The 22,944-nt window shown below is 40.9% G+C and overlaps 1 protein-coding gene across 1 annotated transcript in view; it reads left to right on the plus strand.

The window, feature by feature from the left end:
- Positions 1-16,283, plus strand: part of LOC307151359 (uncharacterized protein) — a gene marked incomplete at both ends in the record, with an annotated part of 110,727 nt that extends 94,444 nt beyond the window's left edge. Inside the window, one exon of the mRNA XM_079859341.1 lies at positions 15,982-16,283. Within this exon, the coding sequence (XP_079715467.1) occupies positions 15,982-16,283 (302 nt within the window). The remainder of the gene's footprint in view (positions 1-15,981) is intronic.
- Between the last annotated feature and the right edge of the window lie 6,661 nt (positions 16,284-22,944).

Genomic DNA, 22,944 nt, shown 5'->3' on the forward strand with positions numbered 1-22,944 from the left:
TTCATGCATTTTCGGCTATGATTTTCGGCTACAGAAACGCGAGTAAGCGCTGCGGCAGTTTGAAAAAGGCGCCAGAGGCGGCGAAAGCATAAGCAGCCTTGCGAGAGAGGGGGCCCCACTAAGGGGGATGCAGAGGTGTTGCGGTGTCACTGCGTGTTATATTAATACGAACATTTCTGATTGTTTAAATGATCGGCCCTCGGGGGCCCCCTCAAAATGCGGGGCCCCAGGCAATTGCCTGCCTTGCCTGCCCTATTGCAGCGCCTCTGACCCCAACAAAGCCTTAGAGTTTCGCTAGAGAAGATTCCAGAATGCTTTACTATAGACAGTCTTGGAGCAGCCATGACGGAGTAACCAGACAGACGAGTAACCATGTAGACGAGCAGACGAAAGAACCCAAATCAAGATCAGAAGAACATGGGTTAAACAGCTTCATTCAAGCCATCTAACTACTTCTCGTCTCAATTTTCTTTATCTTTGTTTTCTTTTCTTTTCTTTTCCATTGAGAGTCTCGGTTCTAAGTTAAGTTTTGCTGCAAAATTTCGGTTAAACGATTCGACTGCAAAGCCCGCTTCCAACTTTCCATCCATCCGCCAGCACACCACATGATTGGCCACCCCAGACATCGATCCAGGCACGAAGAGATGGCCCGCCAATCAACGAACCCAGGGAAACCCCCTTTTACTTATTAAGAATCCCCAAAAGGAAGCAAAGACAAGCAAGTAGCCTCCAGACTCTTAGCTGAACTGGTGCATTGATATAAATTGAATAACCCGCAAAACGAGAAAGAAGAAACAATAGAAAGGTTAATTGCTAAACACTGTCATAGACCTAAGATTTCATTTTCTGCGATTAATTCTGTAATTAGTCCAAGGTCTCAATTTCATGGGGAACCCTCGGCTGAATGTTGTGAGAAATTTTTTGCTAATAAAGTGTTAGCGATTCGTTCATCCTTCACTTTACAGCTTCCAGATCAGTCTTTGAATTCGCTTGCTAGTCCATTATTCTTTCATAATTTTGAGCAGGTCTCTTTAATGGAACTTTGTGAAGTGGTTAACAACATGAAGACAACTATCACCACACTTGATGTTATACCTTCTGATATTTTAAAAGCAACTTTTCCTATAATTGGCCCCAGTATCCAAGCGTTGATAAATTCATCTTTGGACACTGGGATAGTTCCGAATAGTTTTAAGCATGCGGTTGTTCAGCCTTTGCTTAAGAAACAAGGTTTGGATGAGGGTTGCTTTAATAATTATTGGCCTGTCTCTAAGCTATCATTTTTATCAAAACTTTTTCTAAATCAACTCAATTGGTGCTGTCTCAATTGCACTCGTTTTTAAATGCTGCACATTTATTAGAACCTTTTCAATCTGGTTTCACTGCCCATCATAATACAGAGTCTGCCTTATTAAAAGTGCTCAATGACATTTTACTTGCAGTTGACGCCGGTAAAAATGCCGTATTGATCCTACTTGATCTGTCGGCTGCCTTTGATACTGTAGACCAGGGGTGCCCAATCCTGCTCCTGCCGATCGACTGTCCTGCACAGTTCATCTCCAACCCTAATCAAACACACCTGAAGCAACCAATTAACGTCTTCAGGATCACTTGAAAATTAAAGGCAGGTGTGTTTGATTAGGGTTGGAGATGAACTGTGTAGGACAGTGGTTCCCAACCCTGCTCCTGGAGTACCCCCAACACTGCACGTTTTCTTTGTCTCCCTAATCAAACACACCTGATTCAACTCATCAGCTCATTATCACATGGGTTAATGAGCTGATGAGTTGAATCAGGTGTGTTTGATTAGGGAGACAAAGAAAACGTGCAGTGTTGGTGGTACTCCAGGAGCAGGGTTGGGAACCACTGGTGTAGGACAGTCGATCGGCAGGAGCAGGATTGGGCACCCCTGCTGTAGACCATAGTGTTCTAATTTGGCGTTTAGAGCATTTTTTTGGTATCAAGGGTACGGCCTTACAGTGGTTTAGATCAGTGGAGATAGGTACATTTTCTTCATCTTCTGCACCTATAATTAGTGAAGTTCCTCAGGGCTCTATTTTGGGTCCCCTTCTTTTTAACTTGTATATGCGTCCATTGGGGAATATTATTAGGAAGCACAATGTTTTGTTTAATTTTTATGCAGACGATTCACAGCTGAACCTATGGAGCTAGAAGAGTCTCAATAAAGATAAATGCACAAACTGCATTCACATATGCACACACAGGATACACAAATGCACACACATGATTCATAAATACACACACAGGATACACAAATGCGCACAAAATTCACAAATGCACACACAGAATTTAAAAAGCACAGAAGATTCACAAATGCATACAAAATTCAGAAATGCACACAAAATTCATAAATACACACACAATTCAGAAATGAAAACAAAATTTACAAATGCACACAAGATTCACAAATACTCAGGACAAGATTCAGAAATGTATTTCTGATGCACACACAAATATATCTTGATTTACAAACTGCTTGCGGTCTGTGAACTTCACTGCATTTGTGTGTGAATTTTGAGACTCCCCTGACTTGGCTCGACACACAAATGCCTTTTTTTAAACAGGGAATGACCTGTGACCAATCAGATACCTCCCTTGTTTTAGCCAATCACAAGAACGCACCCCACGTGGGGGATTGTTTACTTGTAAGCCAATCACATGAAGTGTGGGCACGAGCGAGAGCGCGACAGCGAGGTGGGTGGAGTTCTGCCAGTTGGTTGAGACCATTTTTTACAGTCTATGGTTGATGCGGTGGGCCGGACCTCGAAATTACGAATTTAATACTTACCTCTCAGCTGTGTACGTTTTTTTTTTTTTTGCTGAGGCCATGTAATAAAATCGTATAAGTACTGCAGACATTGTTTCCAACTTTGTTGTTTGCACATTTGACGCAAAATGTCCTTACAAACTCTTACTTTTTTAAACCGGCAAGTAAGCAGGAGTACTGATCATAACGTTAGAAAACCTCCCGTTTCCTTGACAACCAATGTAAATAATGAACACAGATTCTACGGCGGAGGCAAAGTAATCTTTGTCAGTGACCAGGAAGCTGCGTTCTTGAAATTTTAATTTTGCTTTAATCATTAAAAATGTAATTTTAGTGAATTTAGTCATTGAATTTTAGTAATTTACTGAAATGTAGTTCAGTAATACTGAGCTAAAAATTAGGTGTTTTATCCGTTTAGCCTCAAATGTAAAAAGCCCTGTAACTCCTTTCCCAGACAAGTTGGGCAAAGTCTGTTCAATGTAGCCTACACACAAATTATTTTTATTAATGCAATGGACTGTTGCCTATGGCTTGCTCAGTTGGGGATATTTAATTTAATTAATCAATCAACAATACTATTGATCAGCATTACCAAACGTGGACGTTTTCCACTAGAAACAAACATTGATGTATTGTTTTAATTTAATACTGTGAAGCTGCTTTGATACAATCTCTATTGTGAAAAGCGCTATATAAATAAACTTGACTTGACTGTAACGGCACATCCGTATGTCATATTTTCCTAATGTCTGGTACTGTTAAACATGTTTTCACGTGAATGAATAATGATATGCAAGTGATGCATACATGACATACCCAAAAAAAAAAAAAAGGTTGCTGCTCAGAAGTCATTCTGAATAGACACATAACCAACATATATTTAGAAATCCAACCCTTGAGAGTTTACATTTCAAGTCTCAAAATTAATATTGATATATATACGCTCAAACACAAACAAAAACAACAAATATTAAGAATATATTTATTAAATGTATAAAAAATTTATGTGAATTTAGGATTGCAACTTATAACCACAACTAAAACATGGGGATTTTTTAAAGACAATCATCCCGCACATCCTATTCTATAATAAAATCAGCTAATCGAATATTTGAAAATCGTGCCTTATCCCTAATTAATATAGTATTATTGTGTAAGTGGATGACATGACAAGTAGCAAAGGCAGTGTAAGTGGGGTCAAATGTTCATATATAGCAAATTTAAAAATAAAACAATGTAGCAGCATCATAGTGTAAACTACCAGTGTATTTGTGCAAGAGTCAATCAGCTGCCCTTAGGTTACTGGAGGGTGGGGGTGGAAGGAAGAGGCTCTCTATGATTCCCTATATAGAAAGTTAAGAGGATGGATTTTTGGGAGATGAGCCTTCCTCAACTGTGGGAGGAAGTGCAGAGGTTTTTGGAATTTCTTGGCCAGGTTCCATTGGTGGTGTCGATAGATCAAGATGGGTCATCTGTGATGTGGATACTAAGCAACTCTGTGATCTTGACCTGCTCCATCATGGTGCTGTTGATGTGATTGATGATTGTCAACGATCACCTCTGTAGTCATTTGGGTGTGGAGAGATATGATGTTGTCCTGTCCGTGTTAGATAAACAACTGAATTATATTCAGATAAATAAACACAGAAAGCGCACATTACTAGATAATATTCAATCACATTTTTCATCTTGACATTTGTATTAAGACTACTGCAGTTCTGACCACAAATAATTTTGTTAAATAGCTCAAAAACAGCCATCTTTAACTAAAATATTTTTCCTCCATATTCCATCTTATACCTGTTCTGTTGTGTAGGTGAAGCCCAACCACTGACAGATGTAAGCTACCATGCACAGAATTGTGTCATTGTATAAACTGTGACAATCAACCATAATTGGCTTAAATAACTCCATGACTACCACTATAAAGTTGATTTGAAATCATTTCTTTATTTTGGTTTGCACTCTTTTTAGCTGATTAGTCTAGCTTACTTGTAGCCTAGGTAGCTTGCTGTAACCAACCTCGACATACCCTCCCGTTTACCCCGTGATTCTCCCTTAGTCAGACTTATTTCCTGCTGTCTTCCCGTTTAAAATTTTTCCCGTAATTATCCCGTATTTGAATACTCTTTGCTTAGTTTATTGTGTATGTACCGAATGATTATTTTGGATTAGCCTAAGCAGCATACCGTTAGACCTAGCTTTACTGCTCCACTTACCAACATTCTTTCGTGGCTAACGTTACTGTTCTCATCAACGACAACCAGTGATGCGCGGGTTGATCCGAAATGGTGCCTGCGGTCACCCGCGGTTACGAGTCATCCAAAAATATTTTTAATGATATTCGGGTCGCGGTCGGTCGGGTCGTTTGAAATAAAGATGCCAATTAAACCTTTGTAATTGATATAGTTCTAGACACAATTTTCTATGAATACGTTTTAAATTTAATTTACACTTTATTGGCTGAATAACTGGCGCGAAGATGACGCACGAGCTCAGTCTGCAGGTAGAGATGGAGGCGGCAAGAGAAAAGGTGAAGACTGGGGAGTGGAAGCTCCGCAAATACACAAATAGAAAGAGCAAAGTGTGGGAGACATTTGCCGAAATAATGAAAGATGATGACCAAAGTGCTGGCTTTGTCATGTGTAGGCTACTTCTTGCGATGCTATTTACACATTTGATAACCACAAAACTGGCACGACCAACCAGGCACGGCGCCAGGATTCCAGTTTTGGATAAGCCAGACCAATTGTGGGTGGGCCTTAAATTAAAAAGGTTAAATAAAAATAAAATAAAAAAACGTTATCCAATCACTGCTTAACCTAATAAAAAAATATTGACTAATATAGCCTACTGTTATATTATCTGTGCGTATACATAATATAGATTTTAATAGCTTGATGCTCTTTAAATATTGTGTTGCATTGTAAAAGTAAATCCGCGATCGCTCTCCATGGTTCTGACCAAAGAAGAGAGCTTTGGAATCTCCATTATGAATATACCTGGGCTGCATTTTCCGATAACATTGTCTCTTAGCGCGCTGCGATAACTTAACTAAAGGTATACTACCACTAAAGGTATATCATTGCTAGGCGTCTTCAGGGCTATCATCCACTCGCGAGGCAGAGGCGCTGAGAGGCAGACGCGCTGGCGCCCTCCTAGCAACGGCGCTGTTTTTGGTAAAACATGATTTTGACGACTTCATTAAGTTTTGTTTTATAGAAAACTCTTTTTAAAAGATTTTCGTTTTGTATAAATTGTATCTTAATTTTGATCAATGTTTTATCAATCAATTGCCCGTATTTATTAAATAAGAAGCAAATATATAGCAGACAAAATAAGGCGCCGGTACGCGATCACTGCATGTGAACTGGAGGGCGCCGAAACTCAACTTGTGCCTCACAGATTTGATAAATATAGGCTATATATTACAGAAAGCTTGAAATGTCTACTTTTAAACGAAAATATTCAAACCAAAATAAATAGGCTATACTCTCTGATTATGTAGGCTAATCCGTATGAAATGTACATTTCTCTCTGGCGTTCATGGCGAGTCCGCAATCTCCGCATTGTCAACTTCATCTTTGCAGCGACACAGAAAACACCAGTTTATTACTAAACAATTAAATGTCTCCTTGCTAATTTAGACACATTCATAATCATTACTTCAACCGGTTCTTTGTGGCAAGCTTTAAGCGTGCGGTCATTACGCTTATTCCTGTAGGCTAGCCTTTAAGTAATTAATTTAATATAAAGGGGCGATTTGTCCACGAATGGCTTAAATGAACAACTAGTCGACAAGGAAAAAAAATAGTCGGAGGCAGCCCTTATTCCACATATTTTCGAAACAGCAGGCCATCTGGGTTGGGCGAGCGACCATGAGCGGAGCGGAATATTCAGAAATGCGCTCTCCGCTCACGAGCTCTGATCGGAACAAACCCGAACCTCACTGTCTGCTGAACTTGCGCAGAAACATCAAAATAGACATAGCCAGCTTTTTAAAATTGTTTTTAAAACTAAACATTTAGACTATTTTAGTACAAATTATGAGCTTATATTGACGATTTTTTATAATTCTTGACAAAATTAGAATATTAAGTTATATTAAGAGCTACGATGAGCATTATAGCTACTTTAAAAAAAATGCGGGTCAGGAAGCGGGTCGGGTACAATATTTTCTTTTTCGTTTTTTGCGGTCCGAGTTGCGGGCGGGTTAGTTGAAAACGTCGGTCGGGTGCGGTTTGTTTATACATTGACCCGCGCATCACTGACGACAACGCATATATTCACGGCGAACTATAGCTTGCAGTCTTAAATACAACTTATATGAAAAGCATTAAGATATAGGGGTGTATAATCATTGTAAAACAAATCTTACCTTGACGTTGTCTTGCCGAGACACACCGGTCTCTTCACGTTGGGTTGTAGACTGTACTAGACTCAAAACTGACGCGACGCCGGTTCAACGAATAACGTGATTGGCCAAATCTATTCAACAAGGTAACAACACAAGCGTTGATTGGATCTCACTCCGGCCAACGTTTGTGATCAGCTAGCGAAATGAAATCTATTTTATACTTTAATGTGCAACAATTGGCGTTGGAAACAATCATTAATCTTTTTGTGAATTATTCATACAGACAAAAATGAGCCACACAGCTGCTGAGTAACTGTCAAATCAAAAACTAAACGAGATAGACGGACTTGGCCCACCGCCTAAGAAGCGGTCTCAACCAACTGGCAGAACTCCACCCACCTCGCTCTAGCGCTTGCGCCCACACTTCATGTGATTGGCTTACAATCCCCCACGTGGGGTGCGTTCTTGTGATTGGCTAAAACAAGGGAGGTATCTGATTGGTCACAGGTCATTCCCTGTTTAAAAAAAGGCATTTGTGTGTCGAGCCAAGTCAGGGGAGTCTCAAAATTCACACACAAATGCAGTGAAGTTCACAGACCGCAAGCAGTTTGTAAATCAAGATATATTTGTGTGTGCATCAGAAATACATTTCTGAATCTTGTCCTGAGCATTTGTGAATCTTGTGTGCATTTGTAAATTTTGTTTTCATTTCTGAATTGTGTGTGTATTTATGAATTTTGTGTGCATTTCTGAATTTTGTATGCATTTGTGAATCTTCTGTGCTTTTTAAATTCTGTGTGTGCATTTGTGAATTTTGTGCGCATTTGTGTATCCTGTGTGTGTTTTTATGAATCATGTGTGTGCATTTGTGTATCCTGTGTGTGCATATGTGAATGCAGTTTGTGCATTTATCTTTATTGAGACTCTTCTAGCTCCATATGAACCTGCCATTAAAAGCTGGCGATTCAATTCAACCTTTGTTGGAATGCATCGGGGACATTAAGAAATGGTTAGCGCTTAACTTTCTCCAAATTAATGAGGACAAAACGGAAACAATTGTTTTTTGTTCCCCAAAATTGAGGAGCAGTATTATTAAGGAGCTAAGCAATCATTTGCCCTCTGTTTCCTGCCAAGTTAGGAACCTTGGTGTTATCATGGACTCAGAATTGTGCTTAACTAAACAAATAAATTCTGTTGTTGGGAATAGTTTTTATCAATTGCGGATTATTTCCAATATTAAATCGTTTTTGTCAGCGCAAGACTTGGAGAAGGTTACGCATGCTTTTATTACCTCACGCCTAGATTACTGTAACTCTTTATATCTGGGTCTTCCTCAGACATCACTTGGTCCCCTCCAGTTAGTACAAAATGCAGCTGCAAGGCTGCTGACCGAGACAAAGAAATATGATCATGTCACCCCAATTTTAGCGTCCCTTCATTGGCTCCCGATTCATTTTAGAATTCAGTTTAAAATCTTGTTGTTTGTTTTTAAAGCTCTTAATGATCAAGCTCCATTTTACCTTAAAGATCTTCTTACTCCTCGGTCACCTTCCAGATTAACATCTGCAGACAAGGCTCTATTATATATTCCCCGCTCCCGTATAAAATCTAAGGGAGATAGAGCTTTCTCAGTTGCCGCCCTCTGTCTAAGGAATCAATTGCCTCTGGACATCCGCCTTGCACCTTCCATTAACATTTTTAAATCAAAATTGAAAACATACCTCTATTCTCTGCCGTTTTGATATTTAATATCCTTGTTTCACTGTTTGTTTTGTTTGGTCTTACGTTACTGTGCTTTTATTTATTTTATTTTTCATGACTATGTCCAGCACTTTGGATAGCTTTGCTATGTTGAAATGTGCTTTATAAATAAAATGTACTTACTTACTTACTAAGCAGGGTTGAGCCTGGTTAGTACCTGGATGGGAGACCTCCTGAGAAAACCAGGTTGCTGCTGGAAGAGGTGTTAGTGAGGCCAGCAGGGGGTGCTCACCCTGTGGTCTGTGTGGGTCCTAATGCCCCAGTCTAGTGACGGGACACTATACTGTCGAAAAGCACCGTCCTTCGGAAGAGACGTTAAACCGAGGTCCTGACTCTCTGTGGTCATTAAAAATCCCAGGATGTCCTTCGAAAAAGTGTAGGGGTGTAACCACGGCATCCTGGCCAAATTTTCCCTTTGGCCTCCATCCATCATGGCCTCCTAATCATCCCCATGCTGATTGGCTTCATCACCTTGTCTCCTCTCCACCAATAAGCTGGTGTGTGGTGGGCGTTCTGATGGAGTATGGCTGCCGTCGCATCATCCAGTTGGATGCTGCACATTGGTGGTGGTTGAGGAGATTCCCCCTTCCATGTAAAGCGCTTTGAGTACCCAGAGAAGCGCTATATAAATGTAACGAATTATTACGAATTATTATTATTATTATTCACTTAAATACTGATACAGGCAAAACATCAGTGCTGGTACAACTCGACCTCAGTGCTGCATTTGACACTGTCGATCACAACATACTTCTTGAGAGGCTGGAAAACTGGGCCGGGCTTTCTGGGATAGTCCTAAAAAGGTTCAGGTCATACTTAGGTGGAAGAGGTTATTATGTGAGTATAGGAGACCATAAGCCTGAATGGACATCCATGACATAAGGAGTTCCTGAAGGCTCAATTTTTGCGCCACTCCTGTTCAACCTGTACATGCTCCCAATGAGCCAAATAATGAGAAAGAACCAAATTGTCTCAGATCTACTTAGCCCTATCGCCTAACAACTACAGCCCCATTGACTCCCTGTGCCAATCCATTGTTGAAGTTAACAGTTGGATGTGCCAAAACTTTCTTCAGTAAAATAAAGTCATTGTGTTTTGAAACAAAGATGAAGTTCTCAAAGTGAACGCATACATTAGGGGTCAAACAACTAAAAATCAAGTCAGGAGTCTCAGTGTGATTCTAGAGTCAGACCTTAGTTTCAGTAGTCATGTCAAAGCAATAACTAAATCAGCATACTATCATCTCAAAAATATAGCAAGAATTAGATGCTTTGTTTCCAGACAAGACTTAGAGAAACTTGTGCATGCTTTCATCACCAGCAGGGTGGATTATTGTAATGGACTCCTCACTGGCCTTCCCAAAAAAACCATAAGACAGTTGCAGCTCTTACAGAACGCTGCCGCCAGGATTCTGAGCAGAACCAGAAAATATGAACATATCACACTAGTCCTCAGGTCTTTACACTGGCTCCCATTCACATTTAGAATTGATTTTTAAAGTATTAATACTGGTATTTAAATCACTCAATGGCCTATGACCTCAATACATTGCAGATATGCTCACTGAATATAAACCGATCACTCAGATCACATCAGCTAGAAAACCAAGGGTTCACTCTAAGCATGGCGAGTCTGCTTTTAGCTATTATGCCAGTGCAGCTGGAACCAGCTTCCAGAAGAGATCAGATGTGCTCCTACAGTAGTCACATTAAAATCCAGACTCAAAACACATCTGTTTAGCTGTGCATTTACTGAACGAGTACTGTCCCACTGTACGTCCGACTGAATACACTGTATTTTATTTTTGCATCTCTAACCTTAATCTTTTTGATTCTAAACTGAACTCAAATGACGCTGAGAATCGGGTAAGAGACAAACATGAATTACTCTGAAATGTTAATTGGGAAATTGAGAGATGAAACAATGTTGAGGACCCGGTGATGATGTTCGAGTCTGTGGTAGAGTAGTGAGTTTAATGTGAAAGTCGAGGACTGTGTATAATCTTTTTACTCTTTTAATTTATTTTATAACTGTATCATCTTTATATCTCTTTTAATTCCTTTCATAACTCTCTTAATTTTCCTTGATTTTATTTTGTGATTATTTTAATTCCTTTCTGTGTAAAGCACATGAAATTACCATAGTGTACAAAATGTGCTATATAAATAAACTAGCCTTGCCTAAATGATCTCTGAAGTTCTTCATCAGCTTTGAAGAAGGATGAAAACAGCAAAGAAATCAGCCACGAACAGCATGCTGCTCTATCAAATAATGCAACAAATTACAAATAACTGTTTTTTTTTTTTTAAATGTGTAAGTGGCCACTGAAGGCCTCTAGAGGTAATTCATTCACAGTCAGGTCATTCACCTGACTGGGTTTGAGGCTGTGAGCCCAGGAACCTCTATAGCCGATCAACAGTTTGCTCTCACCTGATTTCTTTCGTCTCAGAAGCTCAGGGACATAAGTTAACTCAGGTTGTGGAATCCTGGTAGCCTGGAAAATTAGACCTAAATCTGAAAGATTAATGGTCTGGCATTGACTAATGAAAATCGGTCAGCTGGAGGGGCAGCACCAAGCATGCATTTGAAAATCTCACTGCACGCAATTGGATAACATACGACTAATCACAACAAGCCCCATACGCTTAGCTACCAGCGGAGCTAACTGGTAGATTTAGACTCTTACCGTATCCGGTCGGCAAAGGAAGGTTTCGAGTGCCGTCTTCTGTTCCTCTTTTAGATAAAAAGCCAAGTCTAACTCGTTAATTGTAGCGTTTCAAACAACTGGTGTTCATCCATTGCCATCTTGCAATGTTTACTAATGACTCTGACATCAGGGTAGAATTCTGGTGCTGTTCACTCTGCAACATTAAGTTACGTTATTCCGTTTTCACAATATGAAGTTTTATTTAACAAAGTTCGGGAGGAGCATGTTCAGGTAATCATCCAATGAGCACAAGAAGAAGCCAGTATAAATAAAGCCTCCCCTTACCTCCTGTCTCATGACAAATTTCTCAGCATCCCGCCACCACCCCATCACCTCACATTCAGATGGGTCTTCTCATAGATACCCATGATCTATACATTCATGGGGGGAGTACTCTGGGGTCGGGCCGAATTCCGAGCTCGGAGCCCTCCCCCCGGACAGCAAGCCAAATACGCATTATAATATTACATCAGATTTCATTAACATGTGAACTCGTGAAGTTTTTGTGAAGTTGCTTTGTCTTATGTCTTATGTCACAAATGCATGATGATGCACTTCAACTACAGTAGTCAACATTTGAAGTGGATCATCAAAGTTGTCCTAAGACAAGATCGGGAATTGTTCAAAATTCATGTATAACTTTGATGAAAGGTTTTGATCCACTTAAAATGTTGACAACTGTACAGTATATCAATAACAATCAGTTTTCATTTAAGTATGAGCAGAGAATGTCTAATAGCAAGATAATTGGCACTCTCTGGTTACTTCAGGTTTCTGTAACACGTCTATGTCCATGCGGGGGCGCTCGCAGACGAGTGCAGAATGAATGCAGGTCTATGACGCTATACCCATCAAAATCCACTTTTCTCCGGATATAATTTTTTGTCTAGTAATTTGAATGTTGTAATGGAAAGCCCCATAGACTCCCATTCAGTCTGCACTCTGGAACTCTGGTGGAACTACAACCACAATTCGGTGCAATAGGGCTTAATAGGAAGTGCCAAGGCTCTCCGTAGACGGGCTCTGGTATGAGTGTGTTTGTCTTACCGTATCATGAAACCCCCCTCTTTCAGCTCAAGTCTAGCTCACAATCTTTTTGAAAATTGCAACTTAAATGGGCGTGGATGGCTGTGAGAAGAAGGGAGGGGAGTGGGTGTGGTATGGCACGGCAGGGGAGAGGGGAGAGGGGAGAGGGGAGAGGGGAGGGGGACTGTCATCAGTGGCCCATGCATATCGACTGTCACTAAAAATCAGTGGTAAAACGTGAGGAAATGCTAGATTTTTTTATAGCTGACAAAGTTAAAGTCTAATGAAATACACTGACACCTTATTTTTGTCCTTTCAAAAGTAACTGAATGCACTGCTACATATATTAGCCTACAGTAATCATAATTGTATTTAAAACATATAAATGTACATGCATATGTAGGTCATTTTAAAATATATATTTGTTTATATACACACTATAAATGCATATATTTGAAAATGATACATTTTCCGCTTAAAAAAAAAAAAACGTTCCGTACATAGTCTAGATCTACGCGCCCCCTAAACCCACATAGTCAAGTCAAGTCAAGTCATCTTCATTTATATAGCGCTTTTAACAATGTAGATTGTTTCAAAGCAGCTTTACAGAGATAAGCGTATAATTTCAGTAAGTAAAGTATATAGTAAAGATGGAAGTGGAAGTACAGAAATTTGCACAAATTAAGCAAACGTTCCATACAGTTGAGGTATTATCGAAATATCTACATTTTAATAACGAGTGATTATTTAACAAAAGGCAAGTAAAACAGTCAGGGTTACATTTTAGACACACACACACACACACACCTCTGAAGCGATAGAAAATTCCTCGGGACCGCATCACTAGACGAAACCTGCATTGGTGTACAAGGCCGAAGTCCACCATTCTCCAGTTGAGTGGTTGCTACGTACACGTTGTTTAGATGTGTCCGTAGTTGATGGCTAGGGTTAGGGTTAGGGTTAGGGTTAGTCTAGCCCTGGCAGCATCGCGGGGAAAGATGCACTGGCACTTTTGCACCACGAAAACAAACGCGCGTCCCATCATTGCCTCTCTCATCTACTACGCAATATCACAGTTTGACATGTCTGTCATTGGAAAGATCCACGTGGTGTCATGAATAATTAAGAGCAAGTGTCTTCTCATTGGATAAGAAAACTCAGTCTCATGAATAATTATGAAACACCGATGAGTCATAAAAGTACTATAGTGCTCTGCCACGTCACAGCCTGTGACGTGGACATGATGAAGATTTTAAACCCGGAAGATGAAAATAGTGGAAAAAAAAACTCAAACTTAACTATTTTCCCCCTACTATTAAATCTAACAGATGCTAACATTGTCTTCAATGGTGTTCAACACACAAACCTCTGTTAAAATCTCAGAAAATTTGGTTTAGGGTTTCATGACCCTTTAAAATAAATAACTATCACTGATGAAACCCTCTAAAGAAAAATAATTTTCTTTTCAAGTTGAAATATATTTTTCTAAACAGTATGTATGTATTTTTCTGCTCACCCTCATCATGAAGGTTAGCTGTTGCTTTTTCACAGCCTGTCTGTCACCCCCTGCTGGACTCACTTTCTAATGGGCAGAACTCAGACGAGAATTATATAATGCTTTTTTTATTTTATTTATTACACATTTCTTTCAGTCACGGAGCCCAGAGGAGCTTTAGGGACATTCAACAAATCCTGAAAGCAAATCTAACCAACTCAAATTTATATTCAAATTGTGCAACATCATTCGTGTGCCGCAAATGAAATAAGCAAACACATGATTCAGCCAATCCTATAGAGTAATATCGGGGGAAGTACACTAGAATAATGTTGGGCAAACTACTTCCGCAAGTATGACTCAATCATTCACTTATCTATGAATGATCACAATATCTGCAAAATATTGCAGTCACTTTTTCCTAACATAGTCCTCAAAGAAGTCAAACTGGAAGAATAAATGTTCACGGTACTTCACGGACTTCTTGGGCAAAACTGGACCTCAAAACACAGGCCTCCTGTCATCCACAAGACAATACCATGACAAACTAATTCAAGTGGCTGTAAAACCTTAGCAAAATCTAAAAGAAAGAGGAGTTGACAAACCAAGTCATGAAACCCATTCCAAAAGAAAATTTTATTGTTACACAGAATCTTGACTCATGTCAAGTTAAATAGACAGGGGCTAAAACAATAGATCCCACAGCATCATGCTAGCTGAAGGTGGCGTTGACAGAACCAGACCCCACCGCATCGTCCTGGCTGAAGGTGGCATTGACCGAACCGGACCCCACAGCATCATCTTGGCTGAAGGTGGCGTTCACAGAACCGGACCCCTCATAATAGTCCTGGCTGAAGGTGGCGTTCACAGAACCAGACCCCACAGCATCATCTTGGCTGAAGGTGGCATTGACAGAACCGGACCCCTCAGCATCGTCCTGGCTGAAGGTGGCATTGACAGAACCAGACCCCTCAGCATCATCCTGGCTGAAGGTGGCATTGACAGAACCGGACCCCTCAGCATCGTCCTGGCTGAAGGTGGCATTGACAGAACCGGACCCCACAGCATCATCTTGGCTGAAGGTGGCGTTCACAGAACCGTACCCCTCAGCATCGTCCTGGCTGAAGGTGGCGTTCACAGAACCGGACCCCTCAGCATCGTCCTGGCTGAAGGTGGCATTGACAGAACCGGACCCCTCAGCATCGTCCTGGCTGAAGGTGGCATTGACAGAACCGGACCCCACAGCATCATCTTGGCTGAAGGTGGCATTGACAGAACCGGACCCCTCTGCATCGTCCTGGCTGAAGGTGGCATTGACAGAACCGGACCCCTCAGCATCGTCCTGGCTGAAGGTGGCATTGACAGAACCGGACCCCTCCGCATCGTCCTGGCTGAAGGTGGCATTGACAGAACCGGACCCCACAGCATCATCTTGGCTGAAGGTGGCATTGACAGAACCGGACCCCTCTGCATCGTCCTGGCTGAAGGTGGCATTGACAGAACCGGACCCCTCAGCATCGTCCTGGCTGAAGGTGGCATTGACAGAACCGGACCCCTCCGCATCGTCCTGGCTGAAGGTGGCATTGACAGAACCGGACCCCACAGCATCATCTTGGCTGAAGGTGGAATTGACAGAACCGGACCCCTCTGCATCGTCCTGGCTGAAGGTGGCATTGACAGAACCGGACCCCTCAGCATCGTCCTGGCTGAAGGTGGCATTGACAGAACCAGACCCCTCTGCATCGTCCTGGCTGAAGGTGGCGTTCACAGAACCGGACCCCTCATAATAGTCCTGGCTGAAGGTGGCGTTCACAGAACCAGACCCCACAGCATCATCTTGGCTGAAGGTGGCATTGACAGAACCGGACCCCTCTGCATCATCCTGGCTGAAGGTGGCATTGACAGAACCGGACCCCTCAGCATCATCCTGGCTGAAGGTGGCATTGACAGAACCGGACCCCTCCGCATCGTCCTGGCTGAAGGTGGCATTGACAGAACCAGACCCCTCAGCATCGTCCTGGCTGAAGGTGGCATTGACAGAACCAGACCCCTCTGCATCGTCCTGGCTGAAGGTAGCGTTCACAGAAGCCGACCCCTCAGGGCTAGAAGTGTCCTGCAGTTGGACAGAGCTAGAATTGTCTGGAGATAGGGAGAAAGAGAAATTAAGTTTTGCTAATAACAAAAACAACAACCATGTAAATGGGTTAGTATAAACTCATTATCTTAGTACAAGAGTATATATTATGAAGCAAAAAAAGTCTATAAACCTTTTTCTCCAACTACTCTCCCAACATCACTCAAGGATAAATCTAAGGATCCATCTTCGACTAAGCAGCTGAATTCTGAAAAACACATTTGACAATTTTTTTTTTTTTTTAAACAGACAAGTAAACTTACTAAAAGCAAACAAAAATTAAACTCACCATGCCATAGTAACTGGTGATAAAGAACTACCAAAACAATAATATTAATCGAACCCATTTTATGACACAAACTGAGCCACTAAGAAAACCAATTCAACTGCACAGGCTAAAGTCTCAACCAGGTCTTTTAAAGCCAAACAGAAAACCATTTGTACCACCTGGATGACTCGTTAACTCATTATTGGTCAAATCTGCTAACTAATGAGATCAATAATTAATTAATCACCCACCATACTAGCTGATTTTAGGCTTGTTCGACTTCATACAGCGCTGCTCCTCCAGAGTGGCTGCAAGAGCTCTGATGACGACACAGCTGTTTCACGATTGGCCGGATTCACCGCATGACAACAATCACATGTATTTAGTGTTTATTCGAACACCTTCAGTTCCACTAATGCTCACAAATCTGTTTTTTAGAACAGTAAAAGCTCTTTTCATGTAGTCGTGATGTTATACATGCTCCTACTGAGCCAAATAATGAGAAAGAACCAAATTGCTTACCAAAGCTGTGCAGATGACACTCAGATCTACTTAGCCCTATCGCCTAACAACTTCAGCCCCATTGACTCTCTGTGCCAATCCATTGATGAAGTTAACAGTTGGATGTGCCAAAACTTTCTTCAGTAAAACAAAGTCATTGTGTTTGAAAACAAAGATGAAGTTCTCAAAATGAACGCATACCTTGGCGCTGAGGGTCAAACAACTAAAAATCAAGTCAGGAATCTCAGTGTGATTCTGGAGTCAGACCTTAGTTTCAGTAGTCATGTCAAAGCAATAACTAAATCAGCATACTGTCATCTCAAAAATATTGCAAGAATTAGATGCTTTGTTTCCAGACAAGACTTGCGCATGCTTTCATCACCAGCAGGGTGAATTATTGTAATGGACTCCTCACTGGCCTTCCCAAAAAGACCATAAGACAGTTGCAGCTCTTACAGAACGCTGCCGCCAGGATTCTGAGCAGAACCAGAAAATATGAACATATCACACCAGTCCTCAGGTCTTTACACTGGCTCCCATTCACATTTAGAATTGATTTTTAAAGTATTAATACTGGTATTTAAATCACTCAATGGCCTATGACCTCAATACATTGCAGATATGCTCACTGAATATAAACCGATCACTCAGATCACATCAGCTAGAAATACCAAGGGTTCACTCTAAGCATGGCGAGTCTGCTTTTAGCTATTATGCCAGTGCAGCTGGAACCAGCTTCCAGAAGAGATCAGATGTGCTCCTACAGTAGTCACATTCAAATCCAGACTCAAAACACATCTGTTTAGCTGTGCATTTACTGAATGAGTACTGTCCCACTGTACGTCCGACTGAATACACTGTATTTTATTTTTGCATCTCTAACCTTAATCTTTTTGATTCTAAACTGAACTCAAATGTCGCTGAGAATCGGGTAAGAGACAAACATGAATTACTCTGAAATGTTAATTGGGAAATTGAGAGATGAAACAATGTTGAGGACCCGGTGATGATGTTCGAGTCTGTGTTAGAGTAGTGAGTTTAATGTGAAAGTCGAGGACTGTGTATAATCTTTTTACTCTTTTAATTTATTTTATAACTGTATCATCTTTATATCTCTTTTAATTCCTTTCATAACTGTCTTAATTTTCCTTGATTTTATTTTGTGATTATTTTAATTCCTTTCTGTGTAAAGCACATAAAATTACCATAGTGTACAAAATGTGCTATATAAATAAACTAGCCTTGCCTAAATGATCTCTGAAGTTCTTCATCAGCTTTGAAGAAGGATGAAAACAGCAAAGAAATCAGCCACGAACAGCATGCTGCTCTATCAAATAATGCAACAAATTACAAATAACTGTTTTTTTTTCTTTTAAATGTGTAAGTGGCCACTGAAGGCCTCTAGAGGTAATTCATTCACAGTCAGGTCATTCACGTGACTGGTTTTAAGGCTGTGAGCCCAGGAACCTCTATAGCCGATCAACAGTTTGCTCTCACCTGATTTCTTTTGTCTCAGAAGCTCAGGGACGTAAGTTAACTCAGGTTGTGGAATCCTAGCCTGGAAAATTAGACCTAAATCTGAAAGATTAATGGTCTGGCATTGACTAATGAAAATCGGTCAGCTGGAGGGGCAGCACCAAGCATGCATTTGAAAATCTCACTGCACGCAATTGGATAACATACGACTAATCACAACAAGCCCCATACGCTTAGCTACCAGCGGAGCTAACAGGTAGATTTAGACTCTTACCGTATCCGGTCGGCAAAGGAAGGTTTCGAGTGCCGTCTTCTGTTCCTCTTTTAGATAAAAAGCCAAGTCTAACTCGTTAATTGTAGCGTTTCAAACAACTGGTGTTCATCCATTGCCATCTTGCAATGTTTACTAATGACTCTGACGTCAGGGTAGAATTCTGGTGCTGTTCACTCTGCAACATTAAGTTCCGTTATTCCTTTTTCACAATGTTTTTGTGAAGTTGCTTTGTCTTATGTCTTATGTCACAAATGCATGATGATGCACTGTAAAAGGGGTGAGGATTTATTTGAAAATTTGTGCCAAAGGTTAATTAACCAGCTTTTTGTGTTTACTTCTAGTTTTCACAGTGTTTATGCTGATTCTCAAAGAATAAAAATCAATTGCACCCGTTAGAGACTCTCTGCCATTATTAAGGAGCCAAGAGCTGCTACAAAATGTGTTTTGCGGCTTTTAGTTTATGTTCATCAAAAAAGGCCAAACATATGAATGATCTGCCTAACTTCATTTTTCAAAAGAAAATACATCAACAAAGTATAGAAAACATGTGTCATATGAGCTTCAACTACAGTAGTCAATATTTTAAGTGGATCATCAAAGTTGTCCAAAGACAAGATCGGGAATTGTTCAAAATTCATGTATAACTTTGATGAAAGGTTTTTATCCACTTAAAATGTTGACAACTACAGTATATCAATAACAATCAGTTTTCATTTAAGTATGAGCAGAGAATGTCTAATAGCAAGATAATTGGCACTCTCTGGTTACTTCAGGTTTCTGTAACACGTCTCTGTCCATGCGGGGGCGCTCGCAGGCGAGTGCAGAATGAATGCAGGTCTATGATGCTATACACATCAAAATCCACTTTTCTCCAGATATAATTTTTTGTCTAGTAATTTGAATGTTGTATTGGAAAGGAGATGCAAAGAAATTACACATTGCTGGGTGTTCGATTTTTTAGAGTCACTTATTTGCTTTAAAAAGTCTTTTAAAATGTCAATGACGTCATACACATCGTACGACCAGAGATACTGCTTTACGGCAATCCTTCAGTTGCTTTGGTGCTTTCGCGCTCTGCACTTTCTTTTCTCTCGAGGCATCGACAACACAGCTGACACAGCTAAATACACGTGCTAGAAGAGTTTTTGTTTTGTTTGTTTCTGGTCCCGCTTCGGATGCCACGATGCCATCAAACGGTATCTCTGGTCGCAATCAGCCCTTCACTGACCAATCAGTGTTCATTAGCAGAATGCTAGCGTGTTATGGGCAACAACAACTCAACCTGTAAGAAATCGAAAAGACATAAGTACTTGTTCATTCAACTTTCGACCTATAACCCATGTTGAACTTGCAAAACCTAAAATCAAATCTGAGATTTCTCAACGGCAATCGGGTGAAAGAAACAAATTAGCCATCTAGCCCCATAGACTCCCATTCAGTCTGCACTCTGGAACTCTGGTGGAACTACAACCACAATTTGGTGCAATAGGGCTTAATAGGAAGTGCCAAGGCTCTCCGTAGACGGGCCAAAGAGTATAGAAGCCCAAGAGGCGAAACTCTGTTGTGTTATGGGTAACAGTCTGTAGATGGCACTGCGGAGGCGCGTCCACCATTATGGACTGAAAGCTGCTGAAATCGTTAGCGCCAGTCAATGGCAAAATCCATTTTAGTAGGTGTTTATAGTTCATGTGTGCACTTGCTAGATTGCACATCTTTTTTGTACCTTTCCGCCTGTAATAGGACATTCATAGATTGTTTTTTTTTCTTGCCATTGTCACAGGTCGGGGTGGAGCGCCAGCGGGCCGCCCACCCCTTCGCTTGCGTGCCGCCCCTGAGGAGCTGACCATGGACACAGAGGAGACAGACACAGAATTAAAAATAAATGTTCTTTATTAAATAAATAAAAAGTTGCTTAAGTCTCTTCAGCATTCTCTTCTTTTGGAGAGCAAGTTCTTCACTGAACTCAGACAGAGAGTGGAGGATACGTATATCTCACAGAATTAGCAGGTTCTTCTCACAGCACTAGCGGGCTCGTCACTGGACTCGGAGAGTGGAGGAAACGTATAACTCACAGCATTAGCAGGCTCTTCACTAGCCTCAGACAGAGAGTGGAGAATACGTATAACTCACAGCATTAGCAGGCTCTTCACTAGCATTAGCAGGCCCTTCCAGCATTAGCAGGCTCGTCCAGCATTAACAGGCTCTTCCAGCATTAGTAGGCTCTTCACTAGCCCCAGGCAGAGAGTGGAGGATACATGTAACTCACAGCATTAGCAGGCTCTTCACTAGCATTAGCAGGCCCTTCCAGCATTAGCAGGCCCTTCCAGCATTAGCAGGCTCTTCACTAGCCTCAGGCAGAGAGTGGAGGATACGTGTAACTCACAGCATTAGCAGGCTCTTCACTAGCATTAGCAGGCTCTTCACTAGCATTAGCAGGTCCTTCCAGCATTAGCAGGTTCTTCCAGCATTAACAGGCTCTTCCAGCATTAGCAGGCTCTTCACTAGCCTCAGGCAGAGAGTGGAGGATACGTGTAACTCACAGCATTAGCAGGCTCTTCACTAGCATTAGCAGGCCCTTCCAGCATTAACAGGCTCTTCCAGCATTAGCAGGCTCTTCACTAGCCTCAGGCAGAGAGTGGAGGATACGTGTAACTCACAGCATTAGCAGGCTCTTCACTAGCATTAGCAGGCCCTTCCAGCATTAGCAGGTTCTTCACTGGACTCAGGCAGAGAGAGGAATGGATACGGGTAACTCACAGCGTTAGCAGGTTCTTCACTGGACTCAGGCAGAGAGAGGAATGGATACGGGTAACTCACAGCGTTAGCAGGCTCTTCACTGGACTCAGGCAGAGAGAGGAATGGATACGGGTAACTCACAGCGTTAGCAGGCTCTTCACTGGACTCAGGCAGAGAGAGGAATGGATACGGGTAACTCACATATCCTCTCTCCTCATGCCCTCTCCTGCCCTCTCCTGCCCTCTCCTGCCCTCTCCTGCCCTCTCCTGCCCTCTCCTGCCGCGATCCTTCCACGCTCCCCCACCTCCTTCAGATTCTCAAATCTCTGTTTTTATTCCCTCCAGAATTACTGTCTCAATCTCCACCACAATCAACTCCGACTTGATGCAGCTGCCGCTAATTTCCCTTGTTTACCTTCCCAGTCGGCCATGACAGCGAACCGGAACCGGCCTGGTGTTACCCCAGACGTGCTCCCCAAGGGAAACACGCACTGATTTTTTTTGGGGTTCCGCCTTCGTCACCCGGTGACACCATTGAAACGTTCACTGTGTGCACTTTCACTGAAGATGTTGAAAAAACAAGTTGTTAATATTTTTGTGATATTCTATGTAAAAGAAAAGTCTTTAGAAATGTTCATTTATAATGTTATTTATTTATTTTTCCAAATCATATATATGGTGATGTTCACTAATTTCAAAATCAACATTTGAATAAATATCTTATTACTGTGTGTCTGCCTATATATTATTTCATGAATTTATGTTATTCATATAACAAGGAAAATGCATAATAGAACATAAATATTGACAGATTAAAGGTTTGCAGTAATTTTATAATTGTATTATACATATAATTGTATAATTGTATCTTTGCAAACTGTAAGTGGTAGGCTAATGAAGCCGATTCGGTGGGGGACATACCCTTACTAAAAAGTACTATAGGAATCTTATAGTATTTTGGGACAAAATATTATAGTAATCTTATAGGGATACTATAGTAATTTGGGACATACTACAGAAGTACGATAAGACTACTATATAAATACTATAGCAGCTTAAAAATATTATAGAGGTATTACAGAACATCACAGAATTATGTTATGTTCTGTAATACCTCTATAATATCCTAGAGCCGCTATAGTATTTCTATAGTAGTCTTATAGTACTTCTATAGTAATATTTTGTCCCAAAATACTATTTTCCTAAGGGTAATTAGGCCATGCATAACCAACACATAGACGTATATTTTCTGTCATTTAACGTCATTTAACGTCGGTCATCCTCATTAATGTATTTTAAATTGTTTTCATATTTAGATATGACGGCCAGAAAAAATTAAGTTGTGTTAAGTTTTTGTTATGTTAAGTTTTTCAGTGCCATTGACTCCCATTATTTTTCGGCGTTTTCCTTCAGTTTTCAGTC

Source organism: Squalius cephalus (genome assembly GCF_949319135.1).
Source record: "Squalius cephalus genome assembly, chromosome: 23".
NCBI classification, from domain to species: Eukaryota; Metazoa; Chordata; class Actinopteri; order Cypriniformes; family Leuciscidae; genus Squalius; species Squalius cephalus.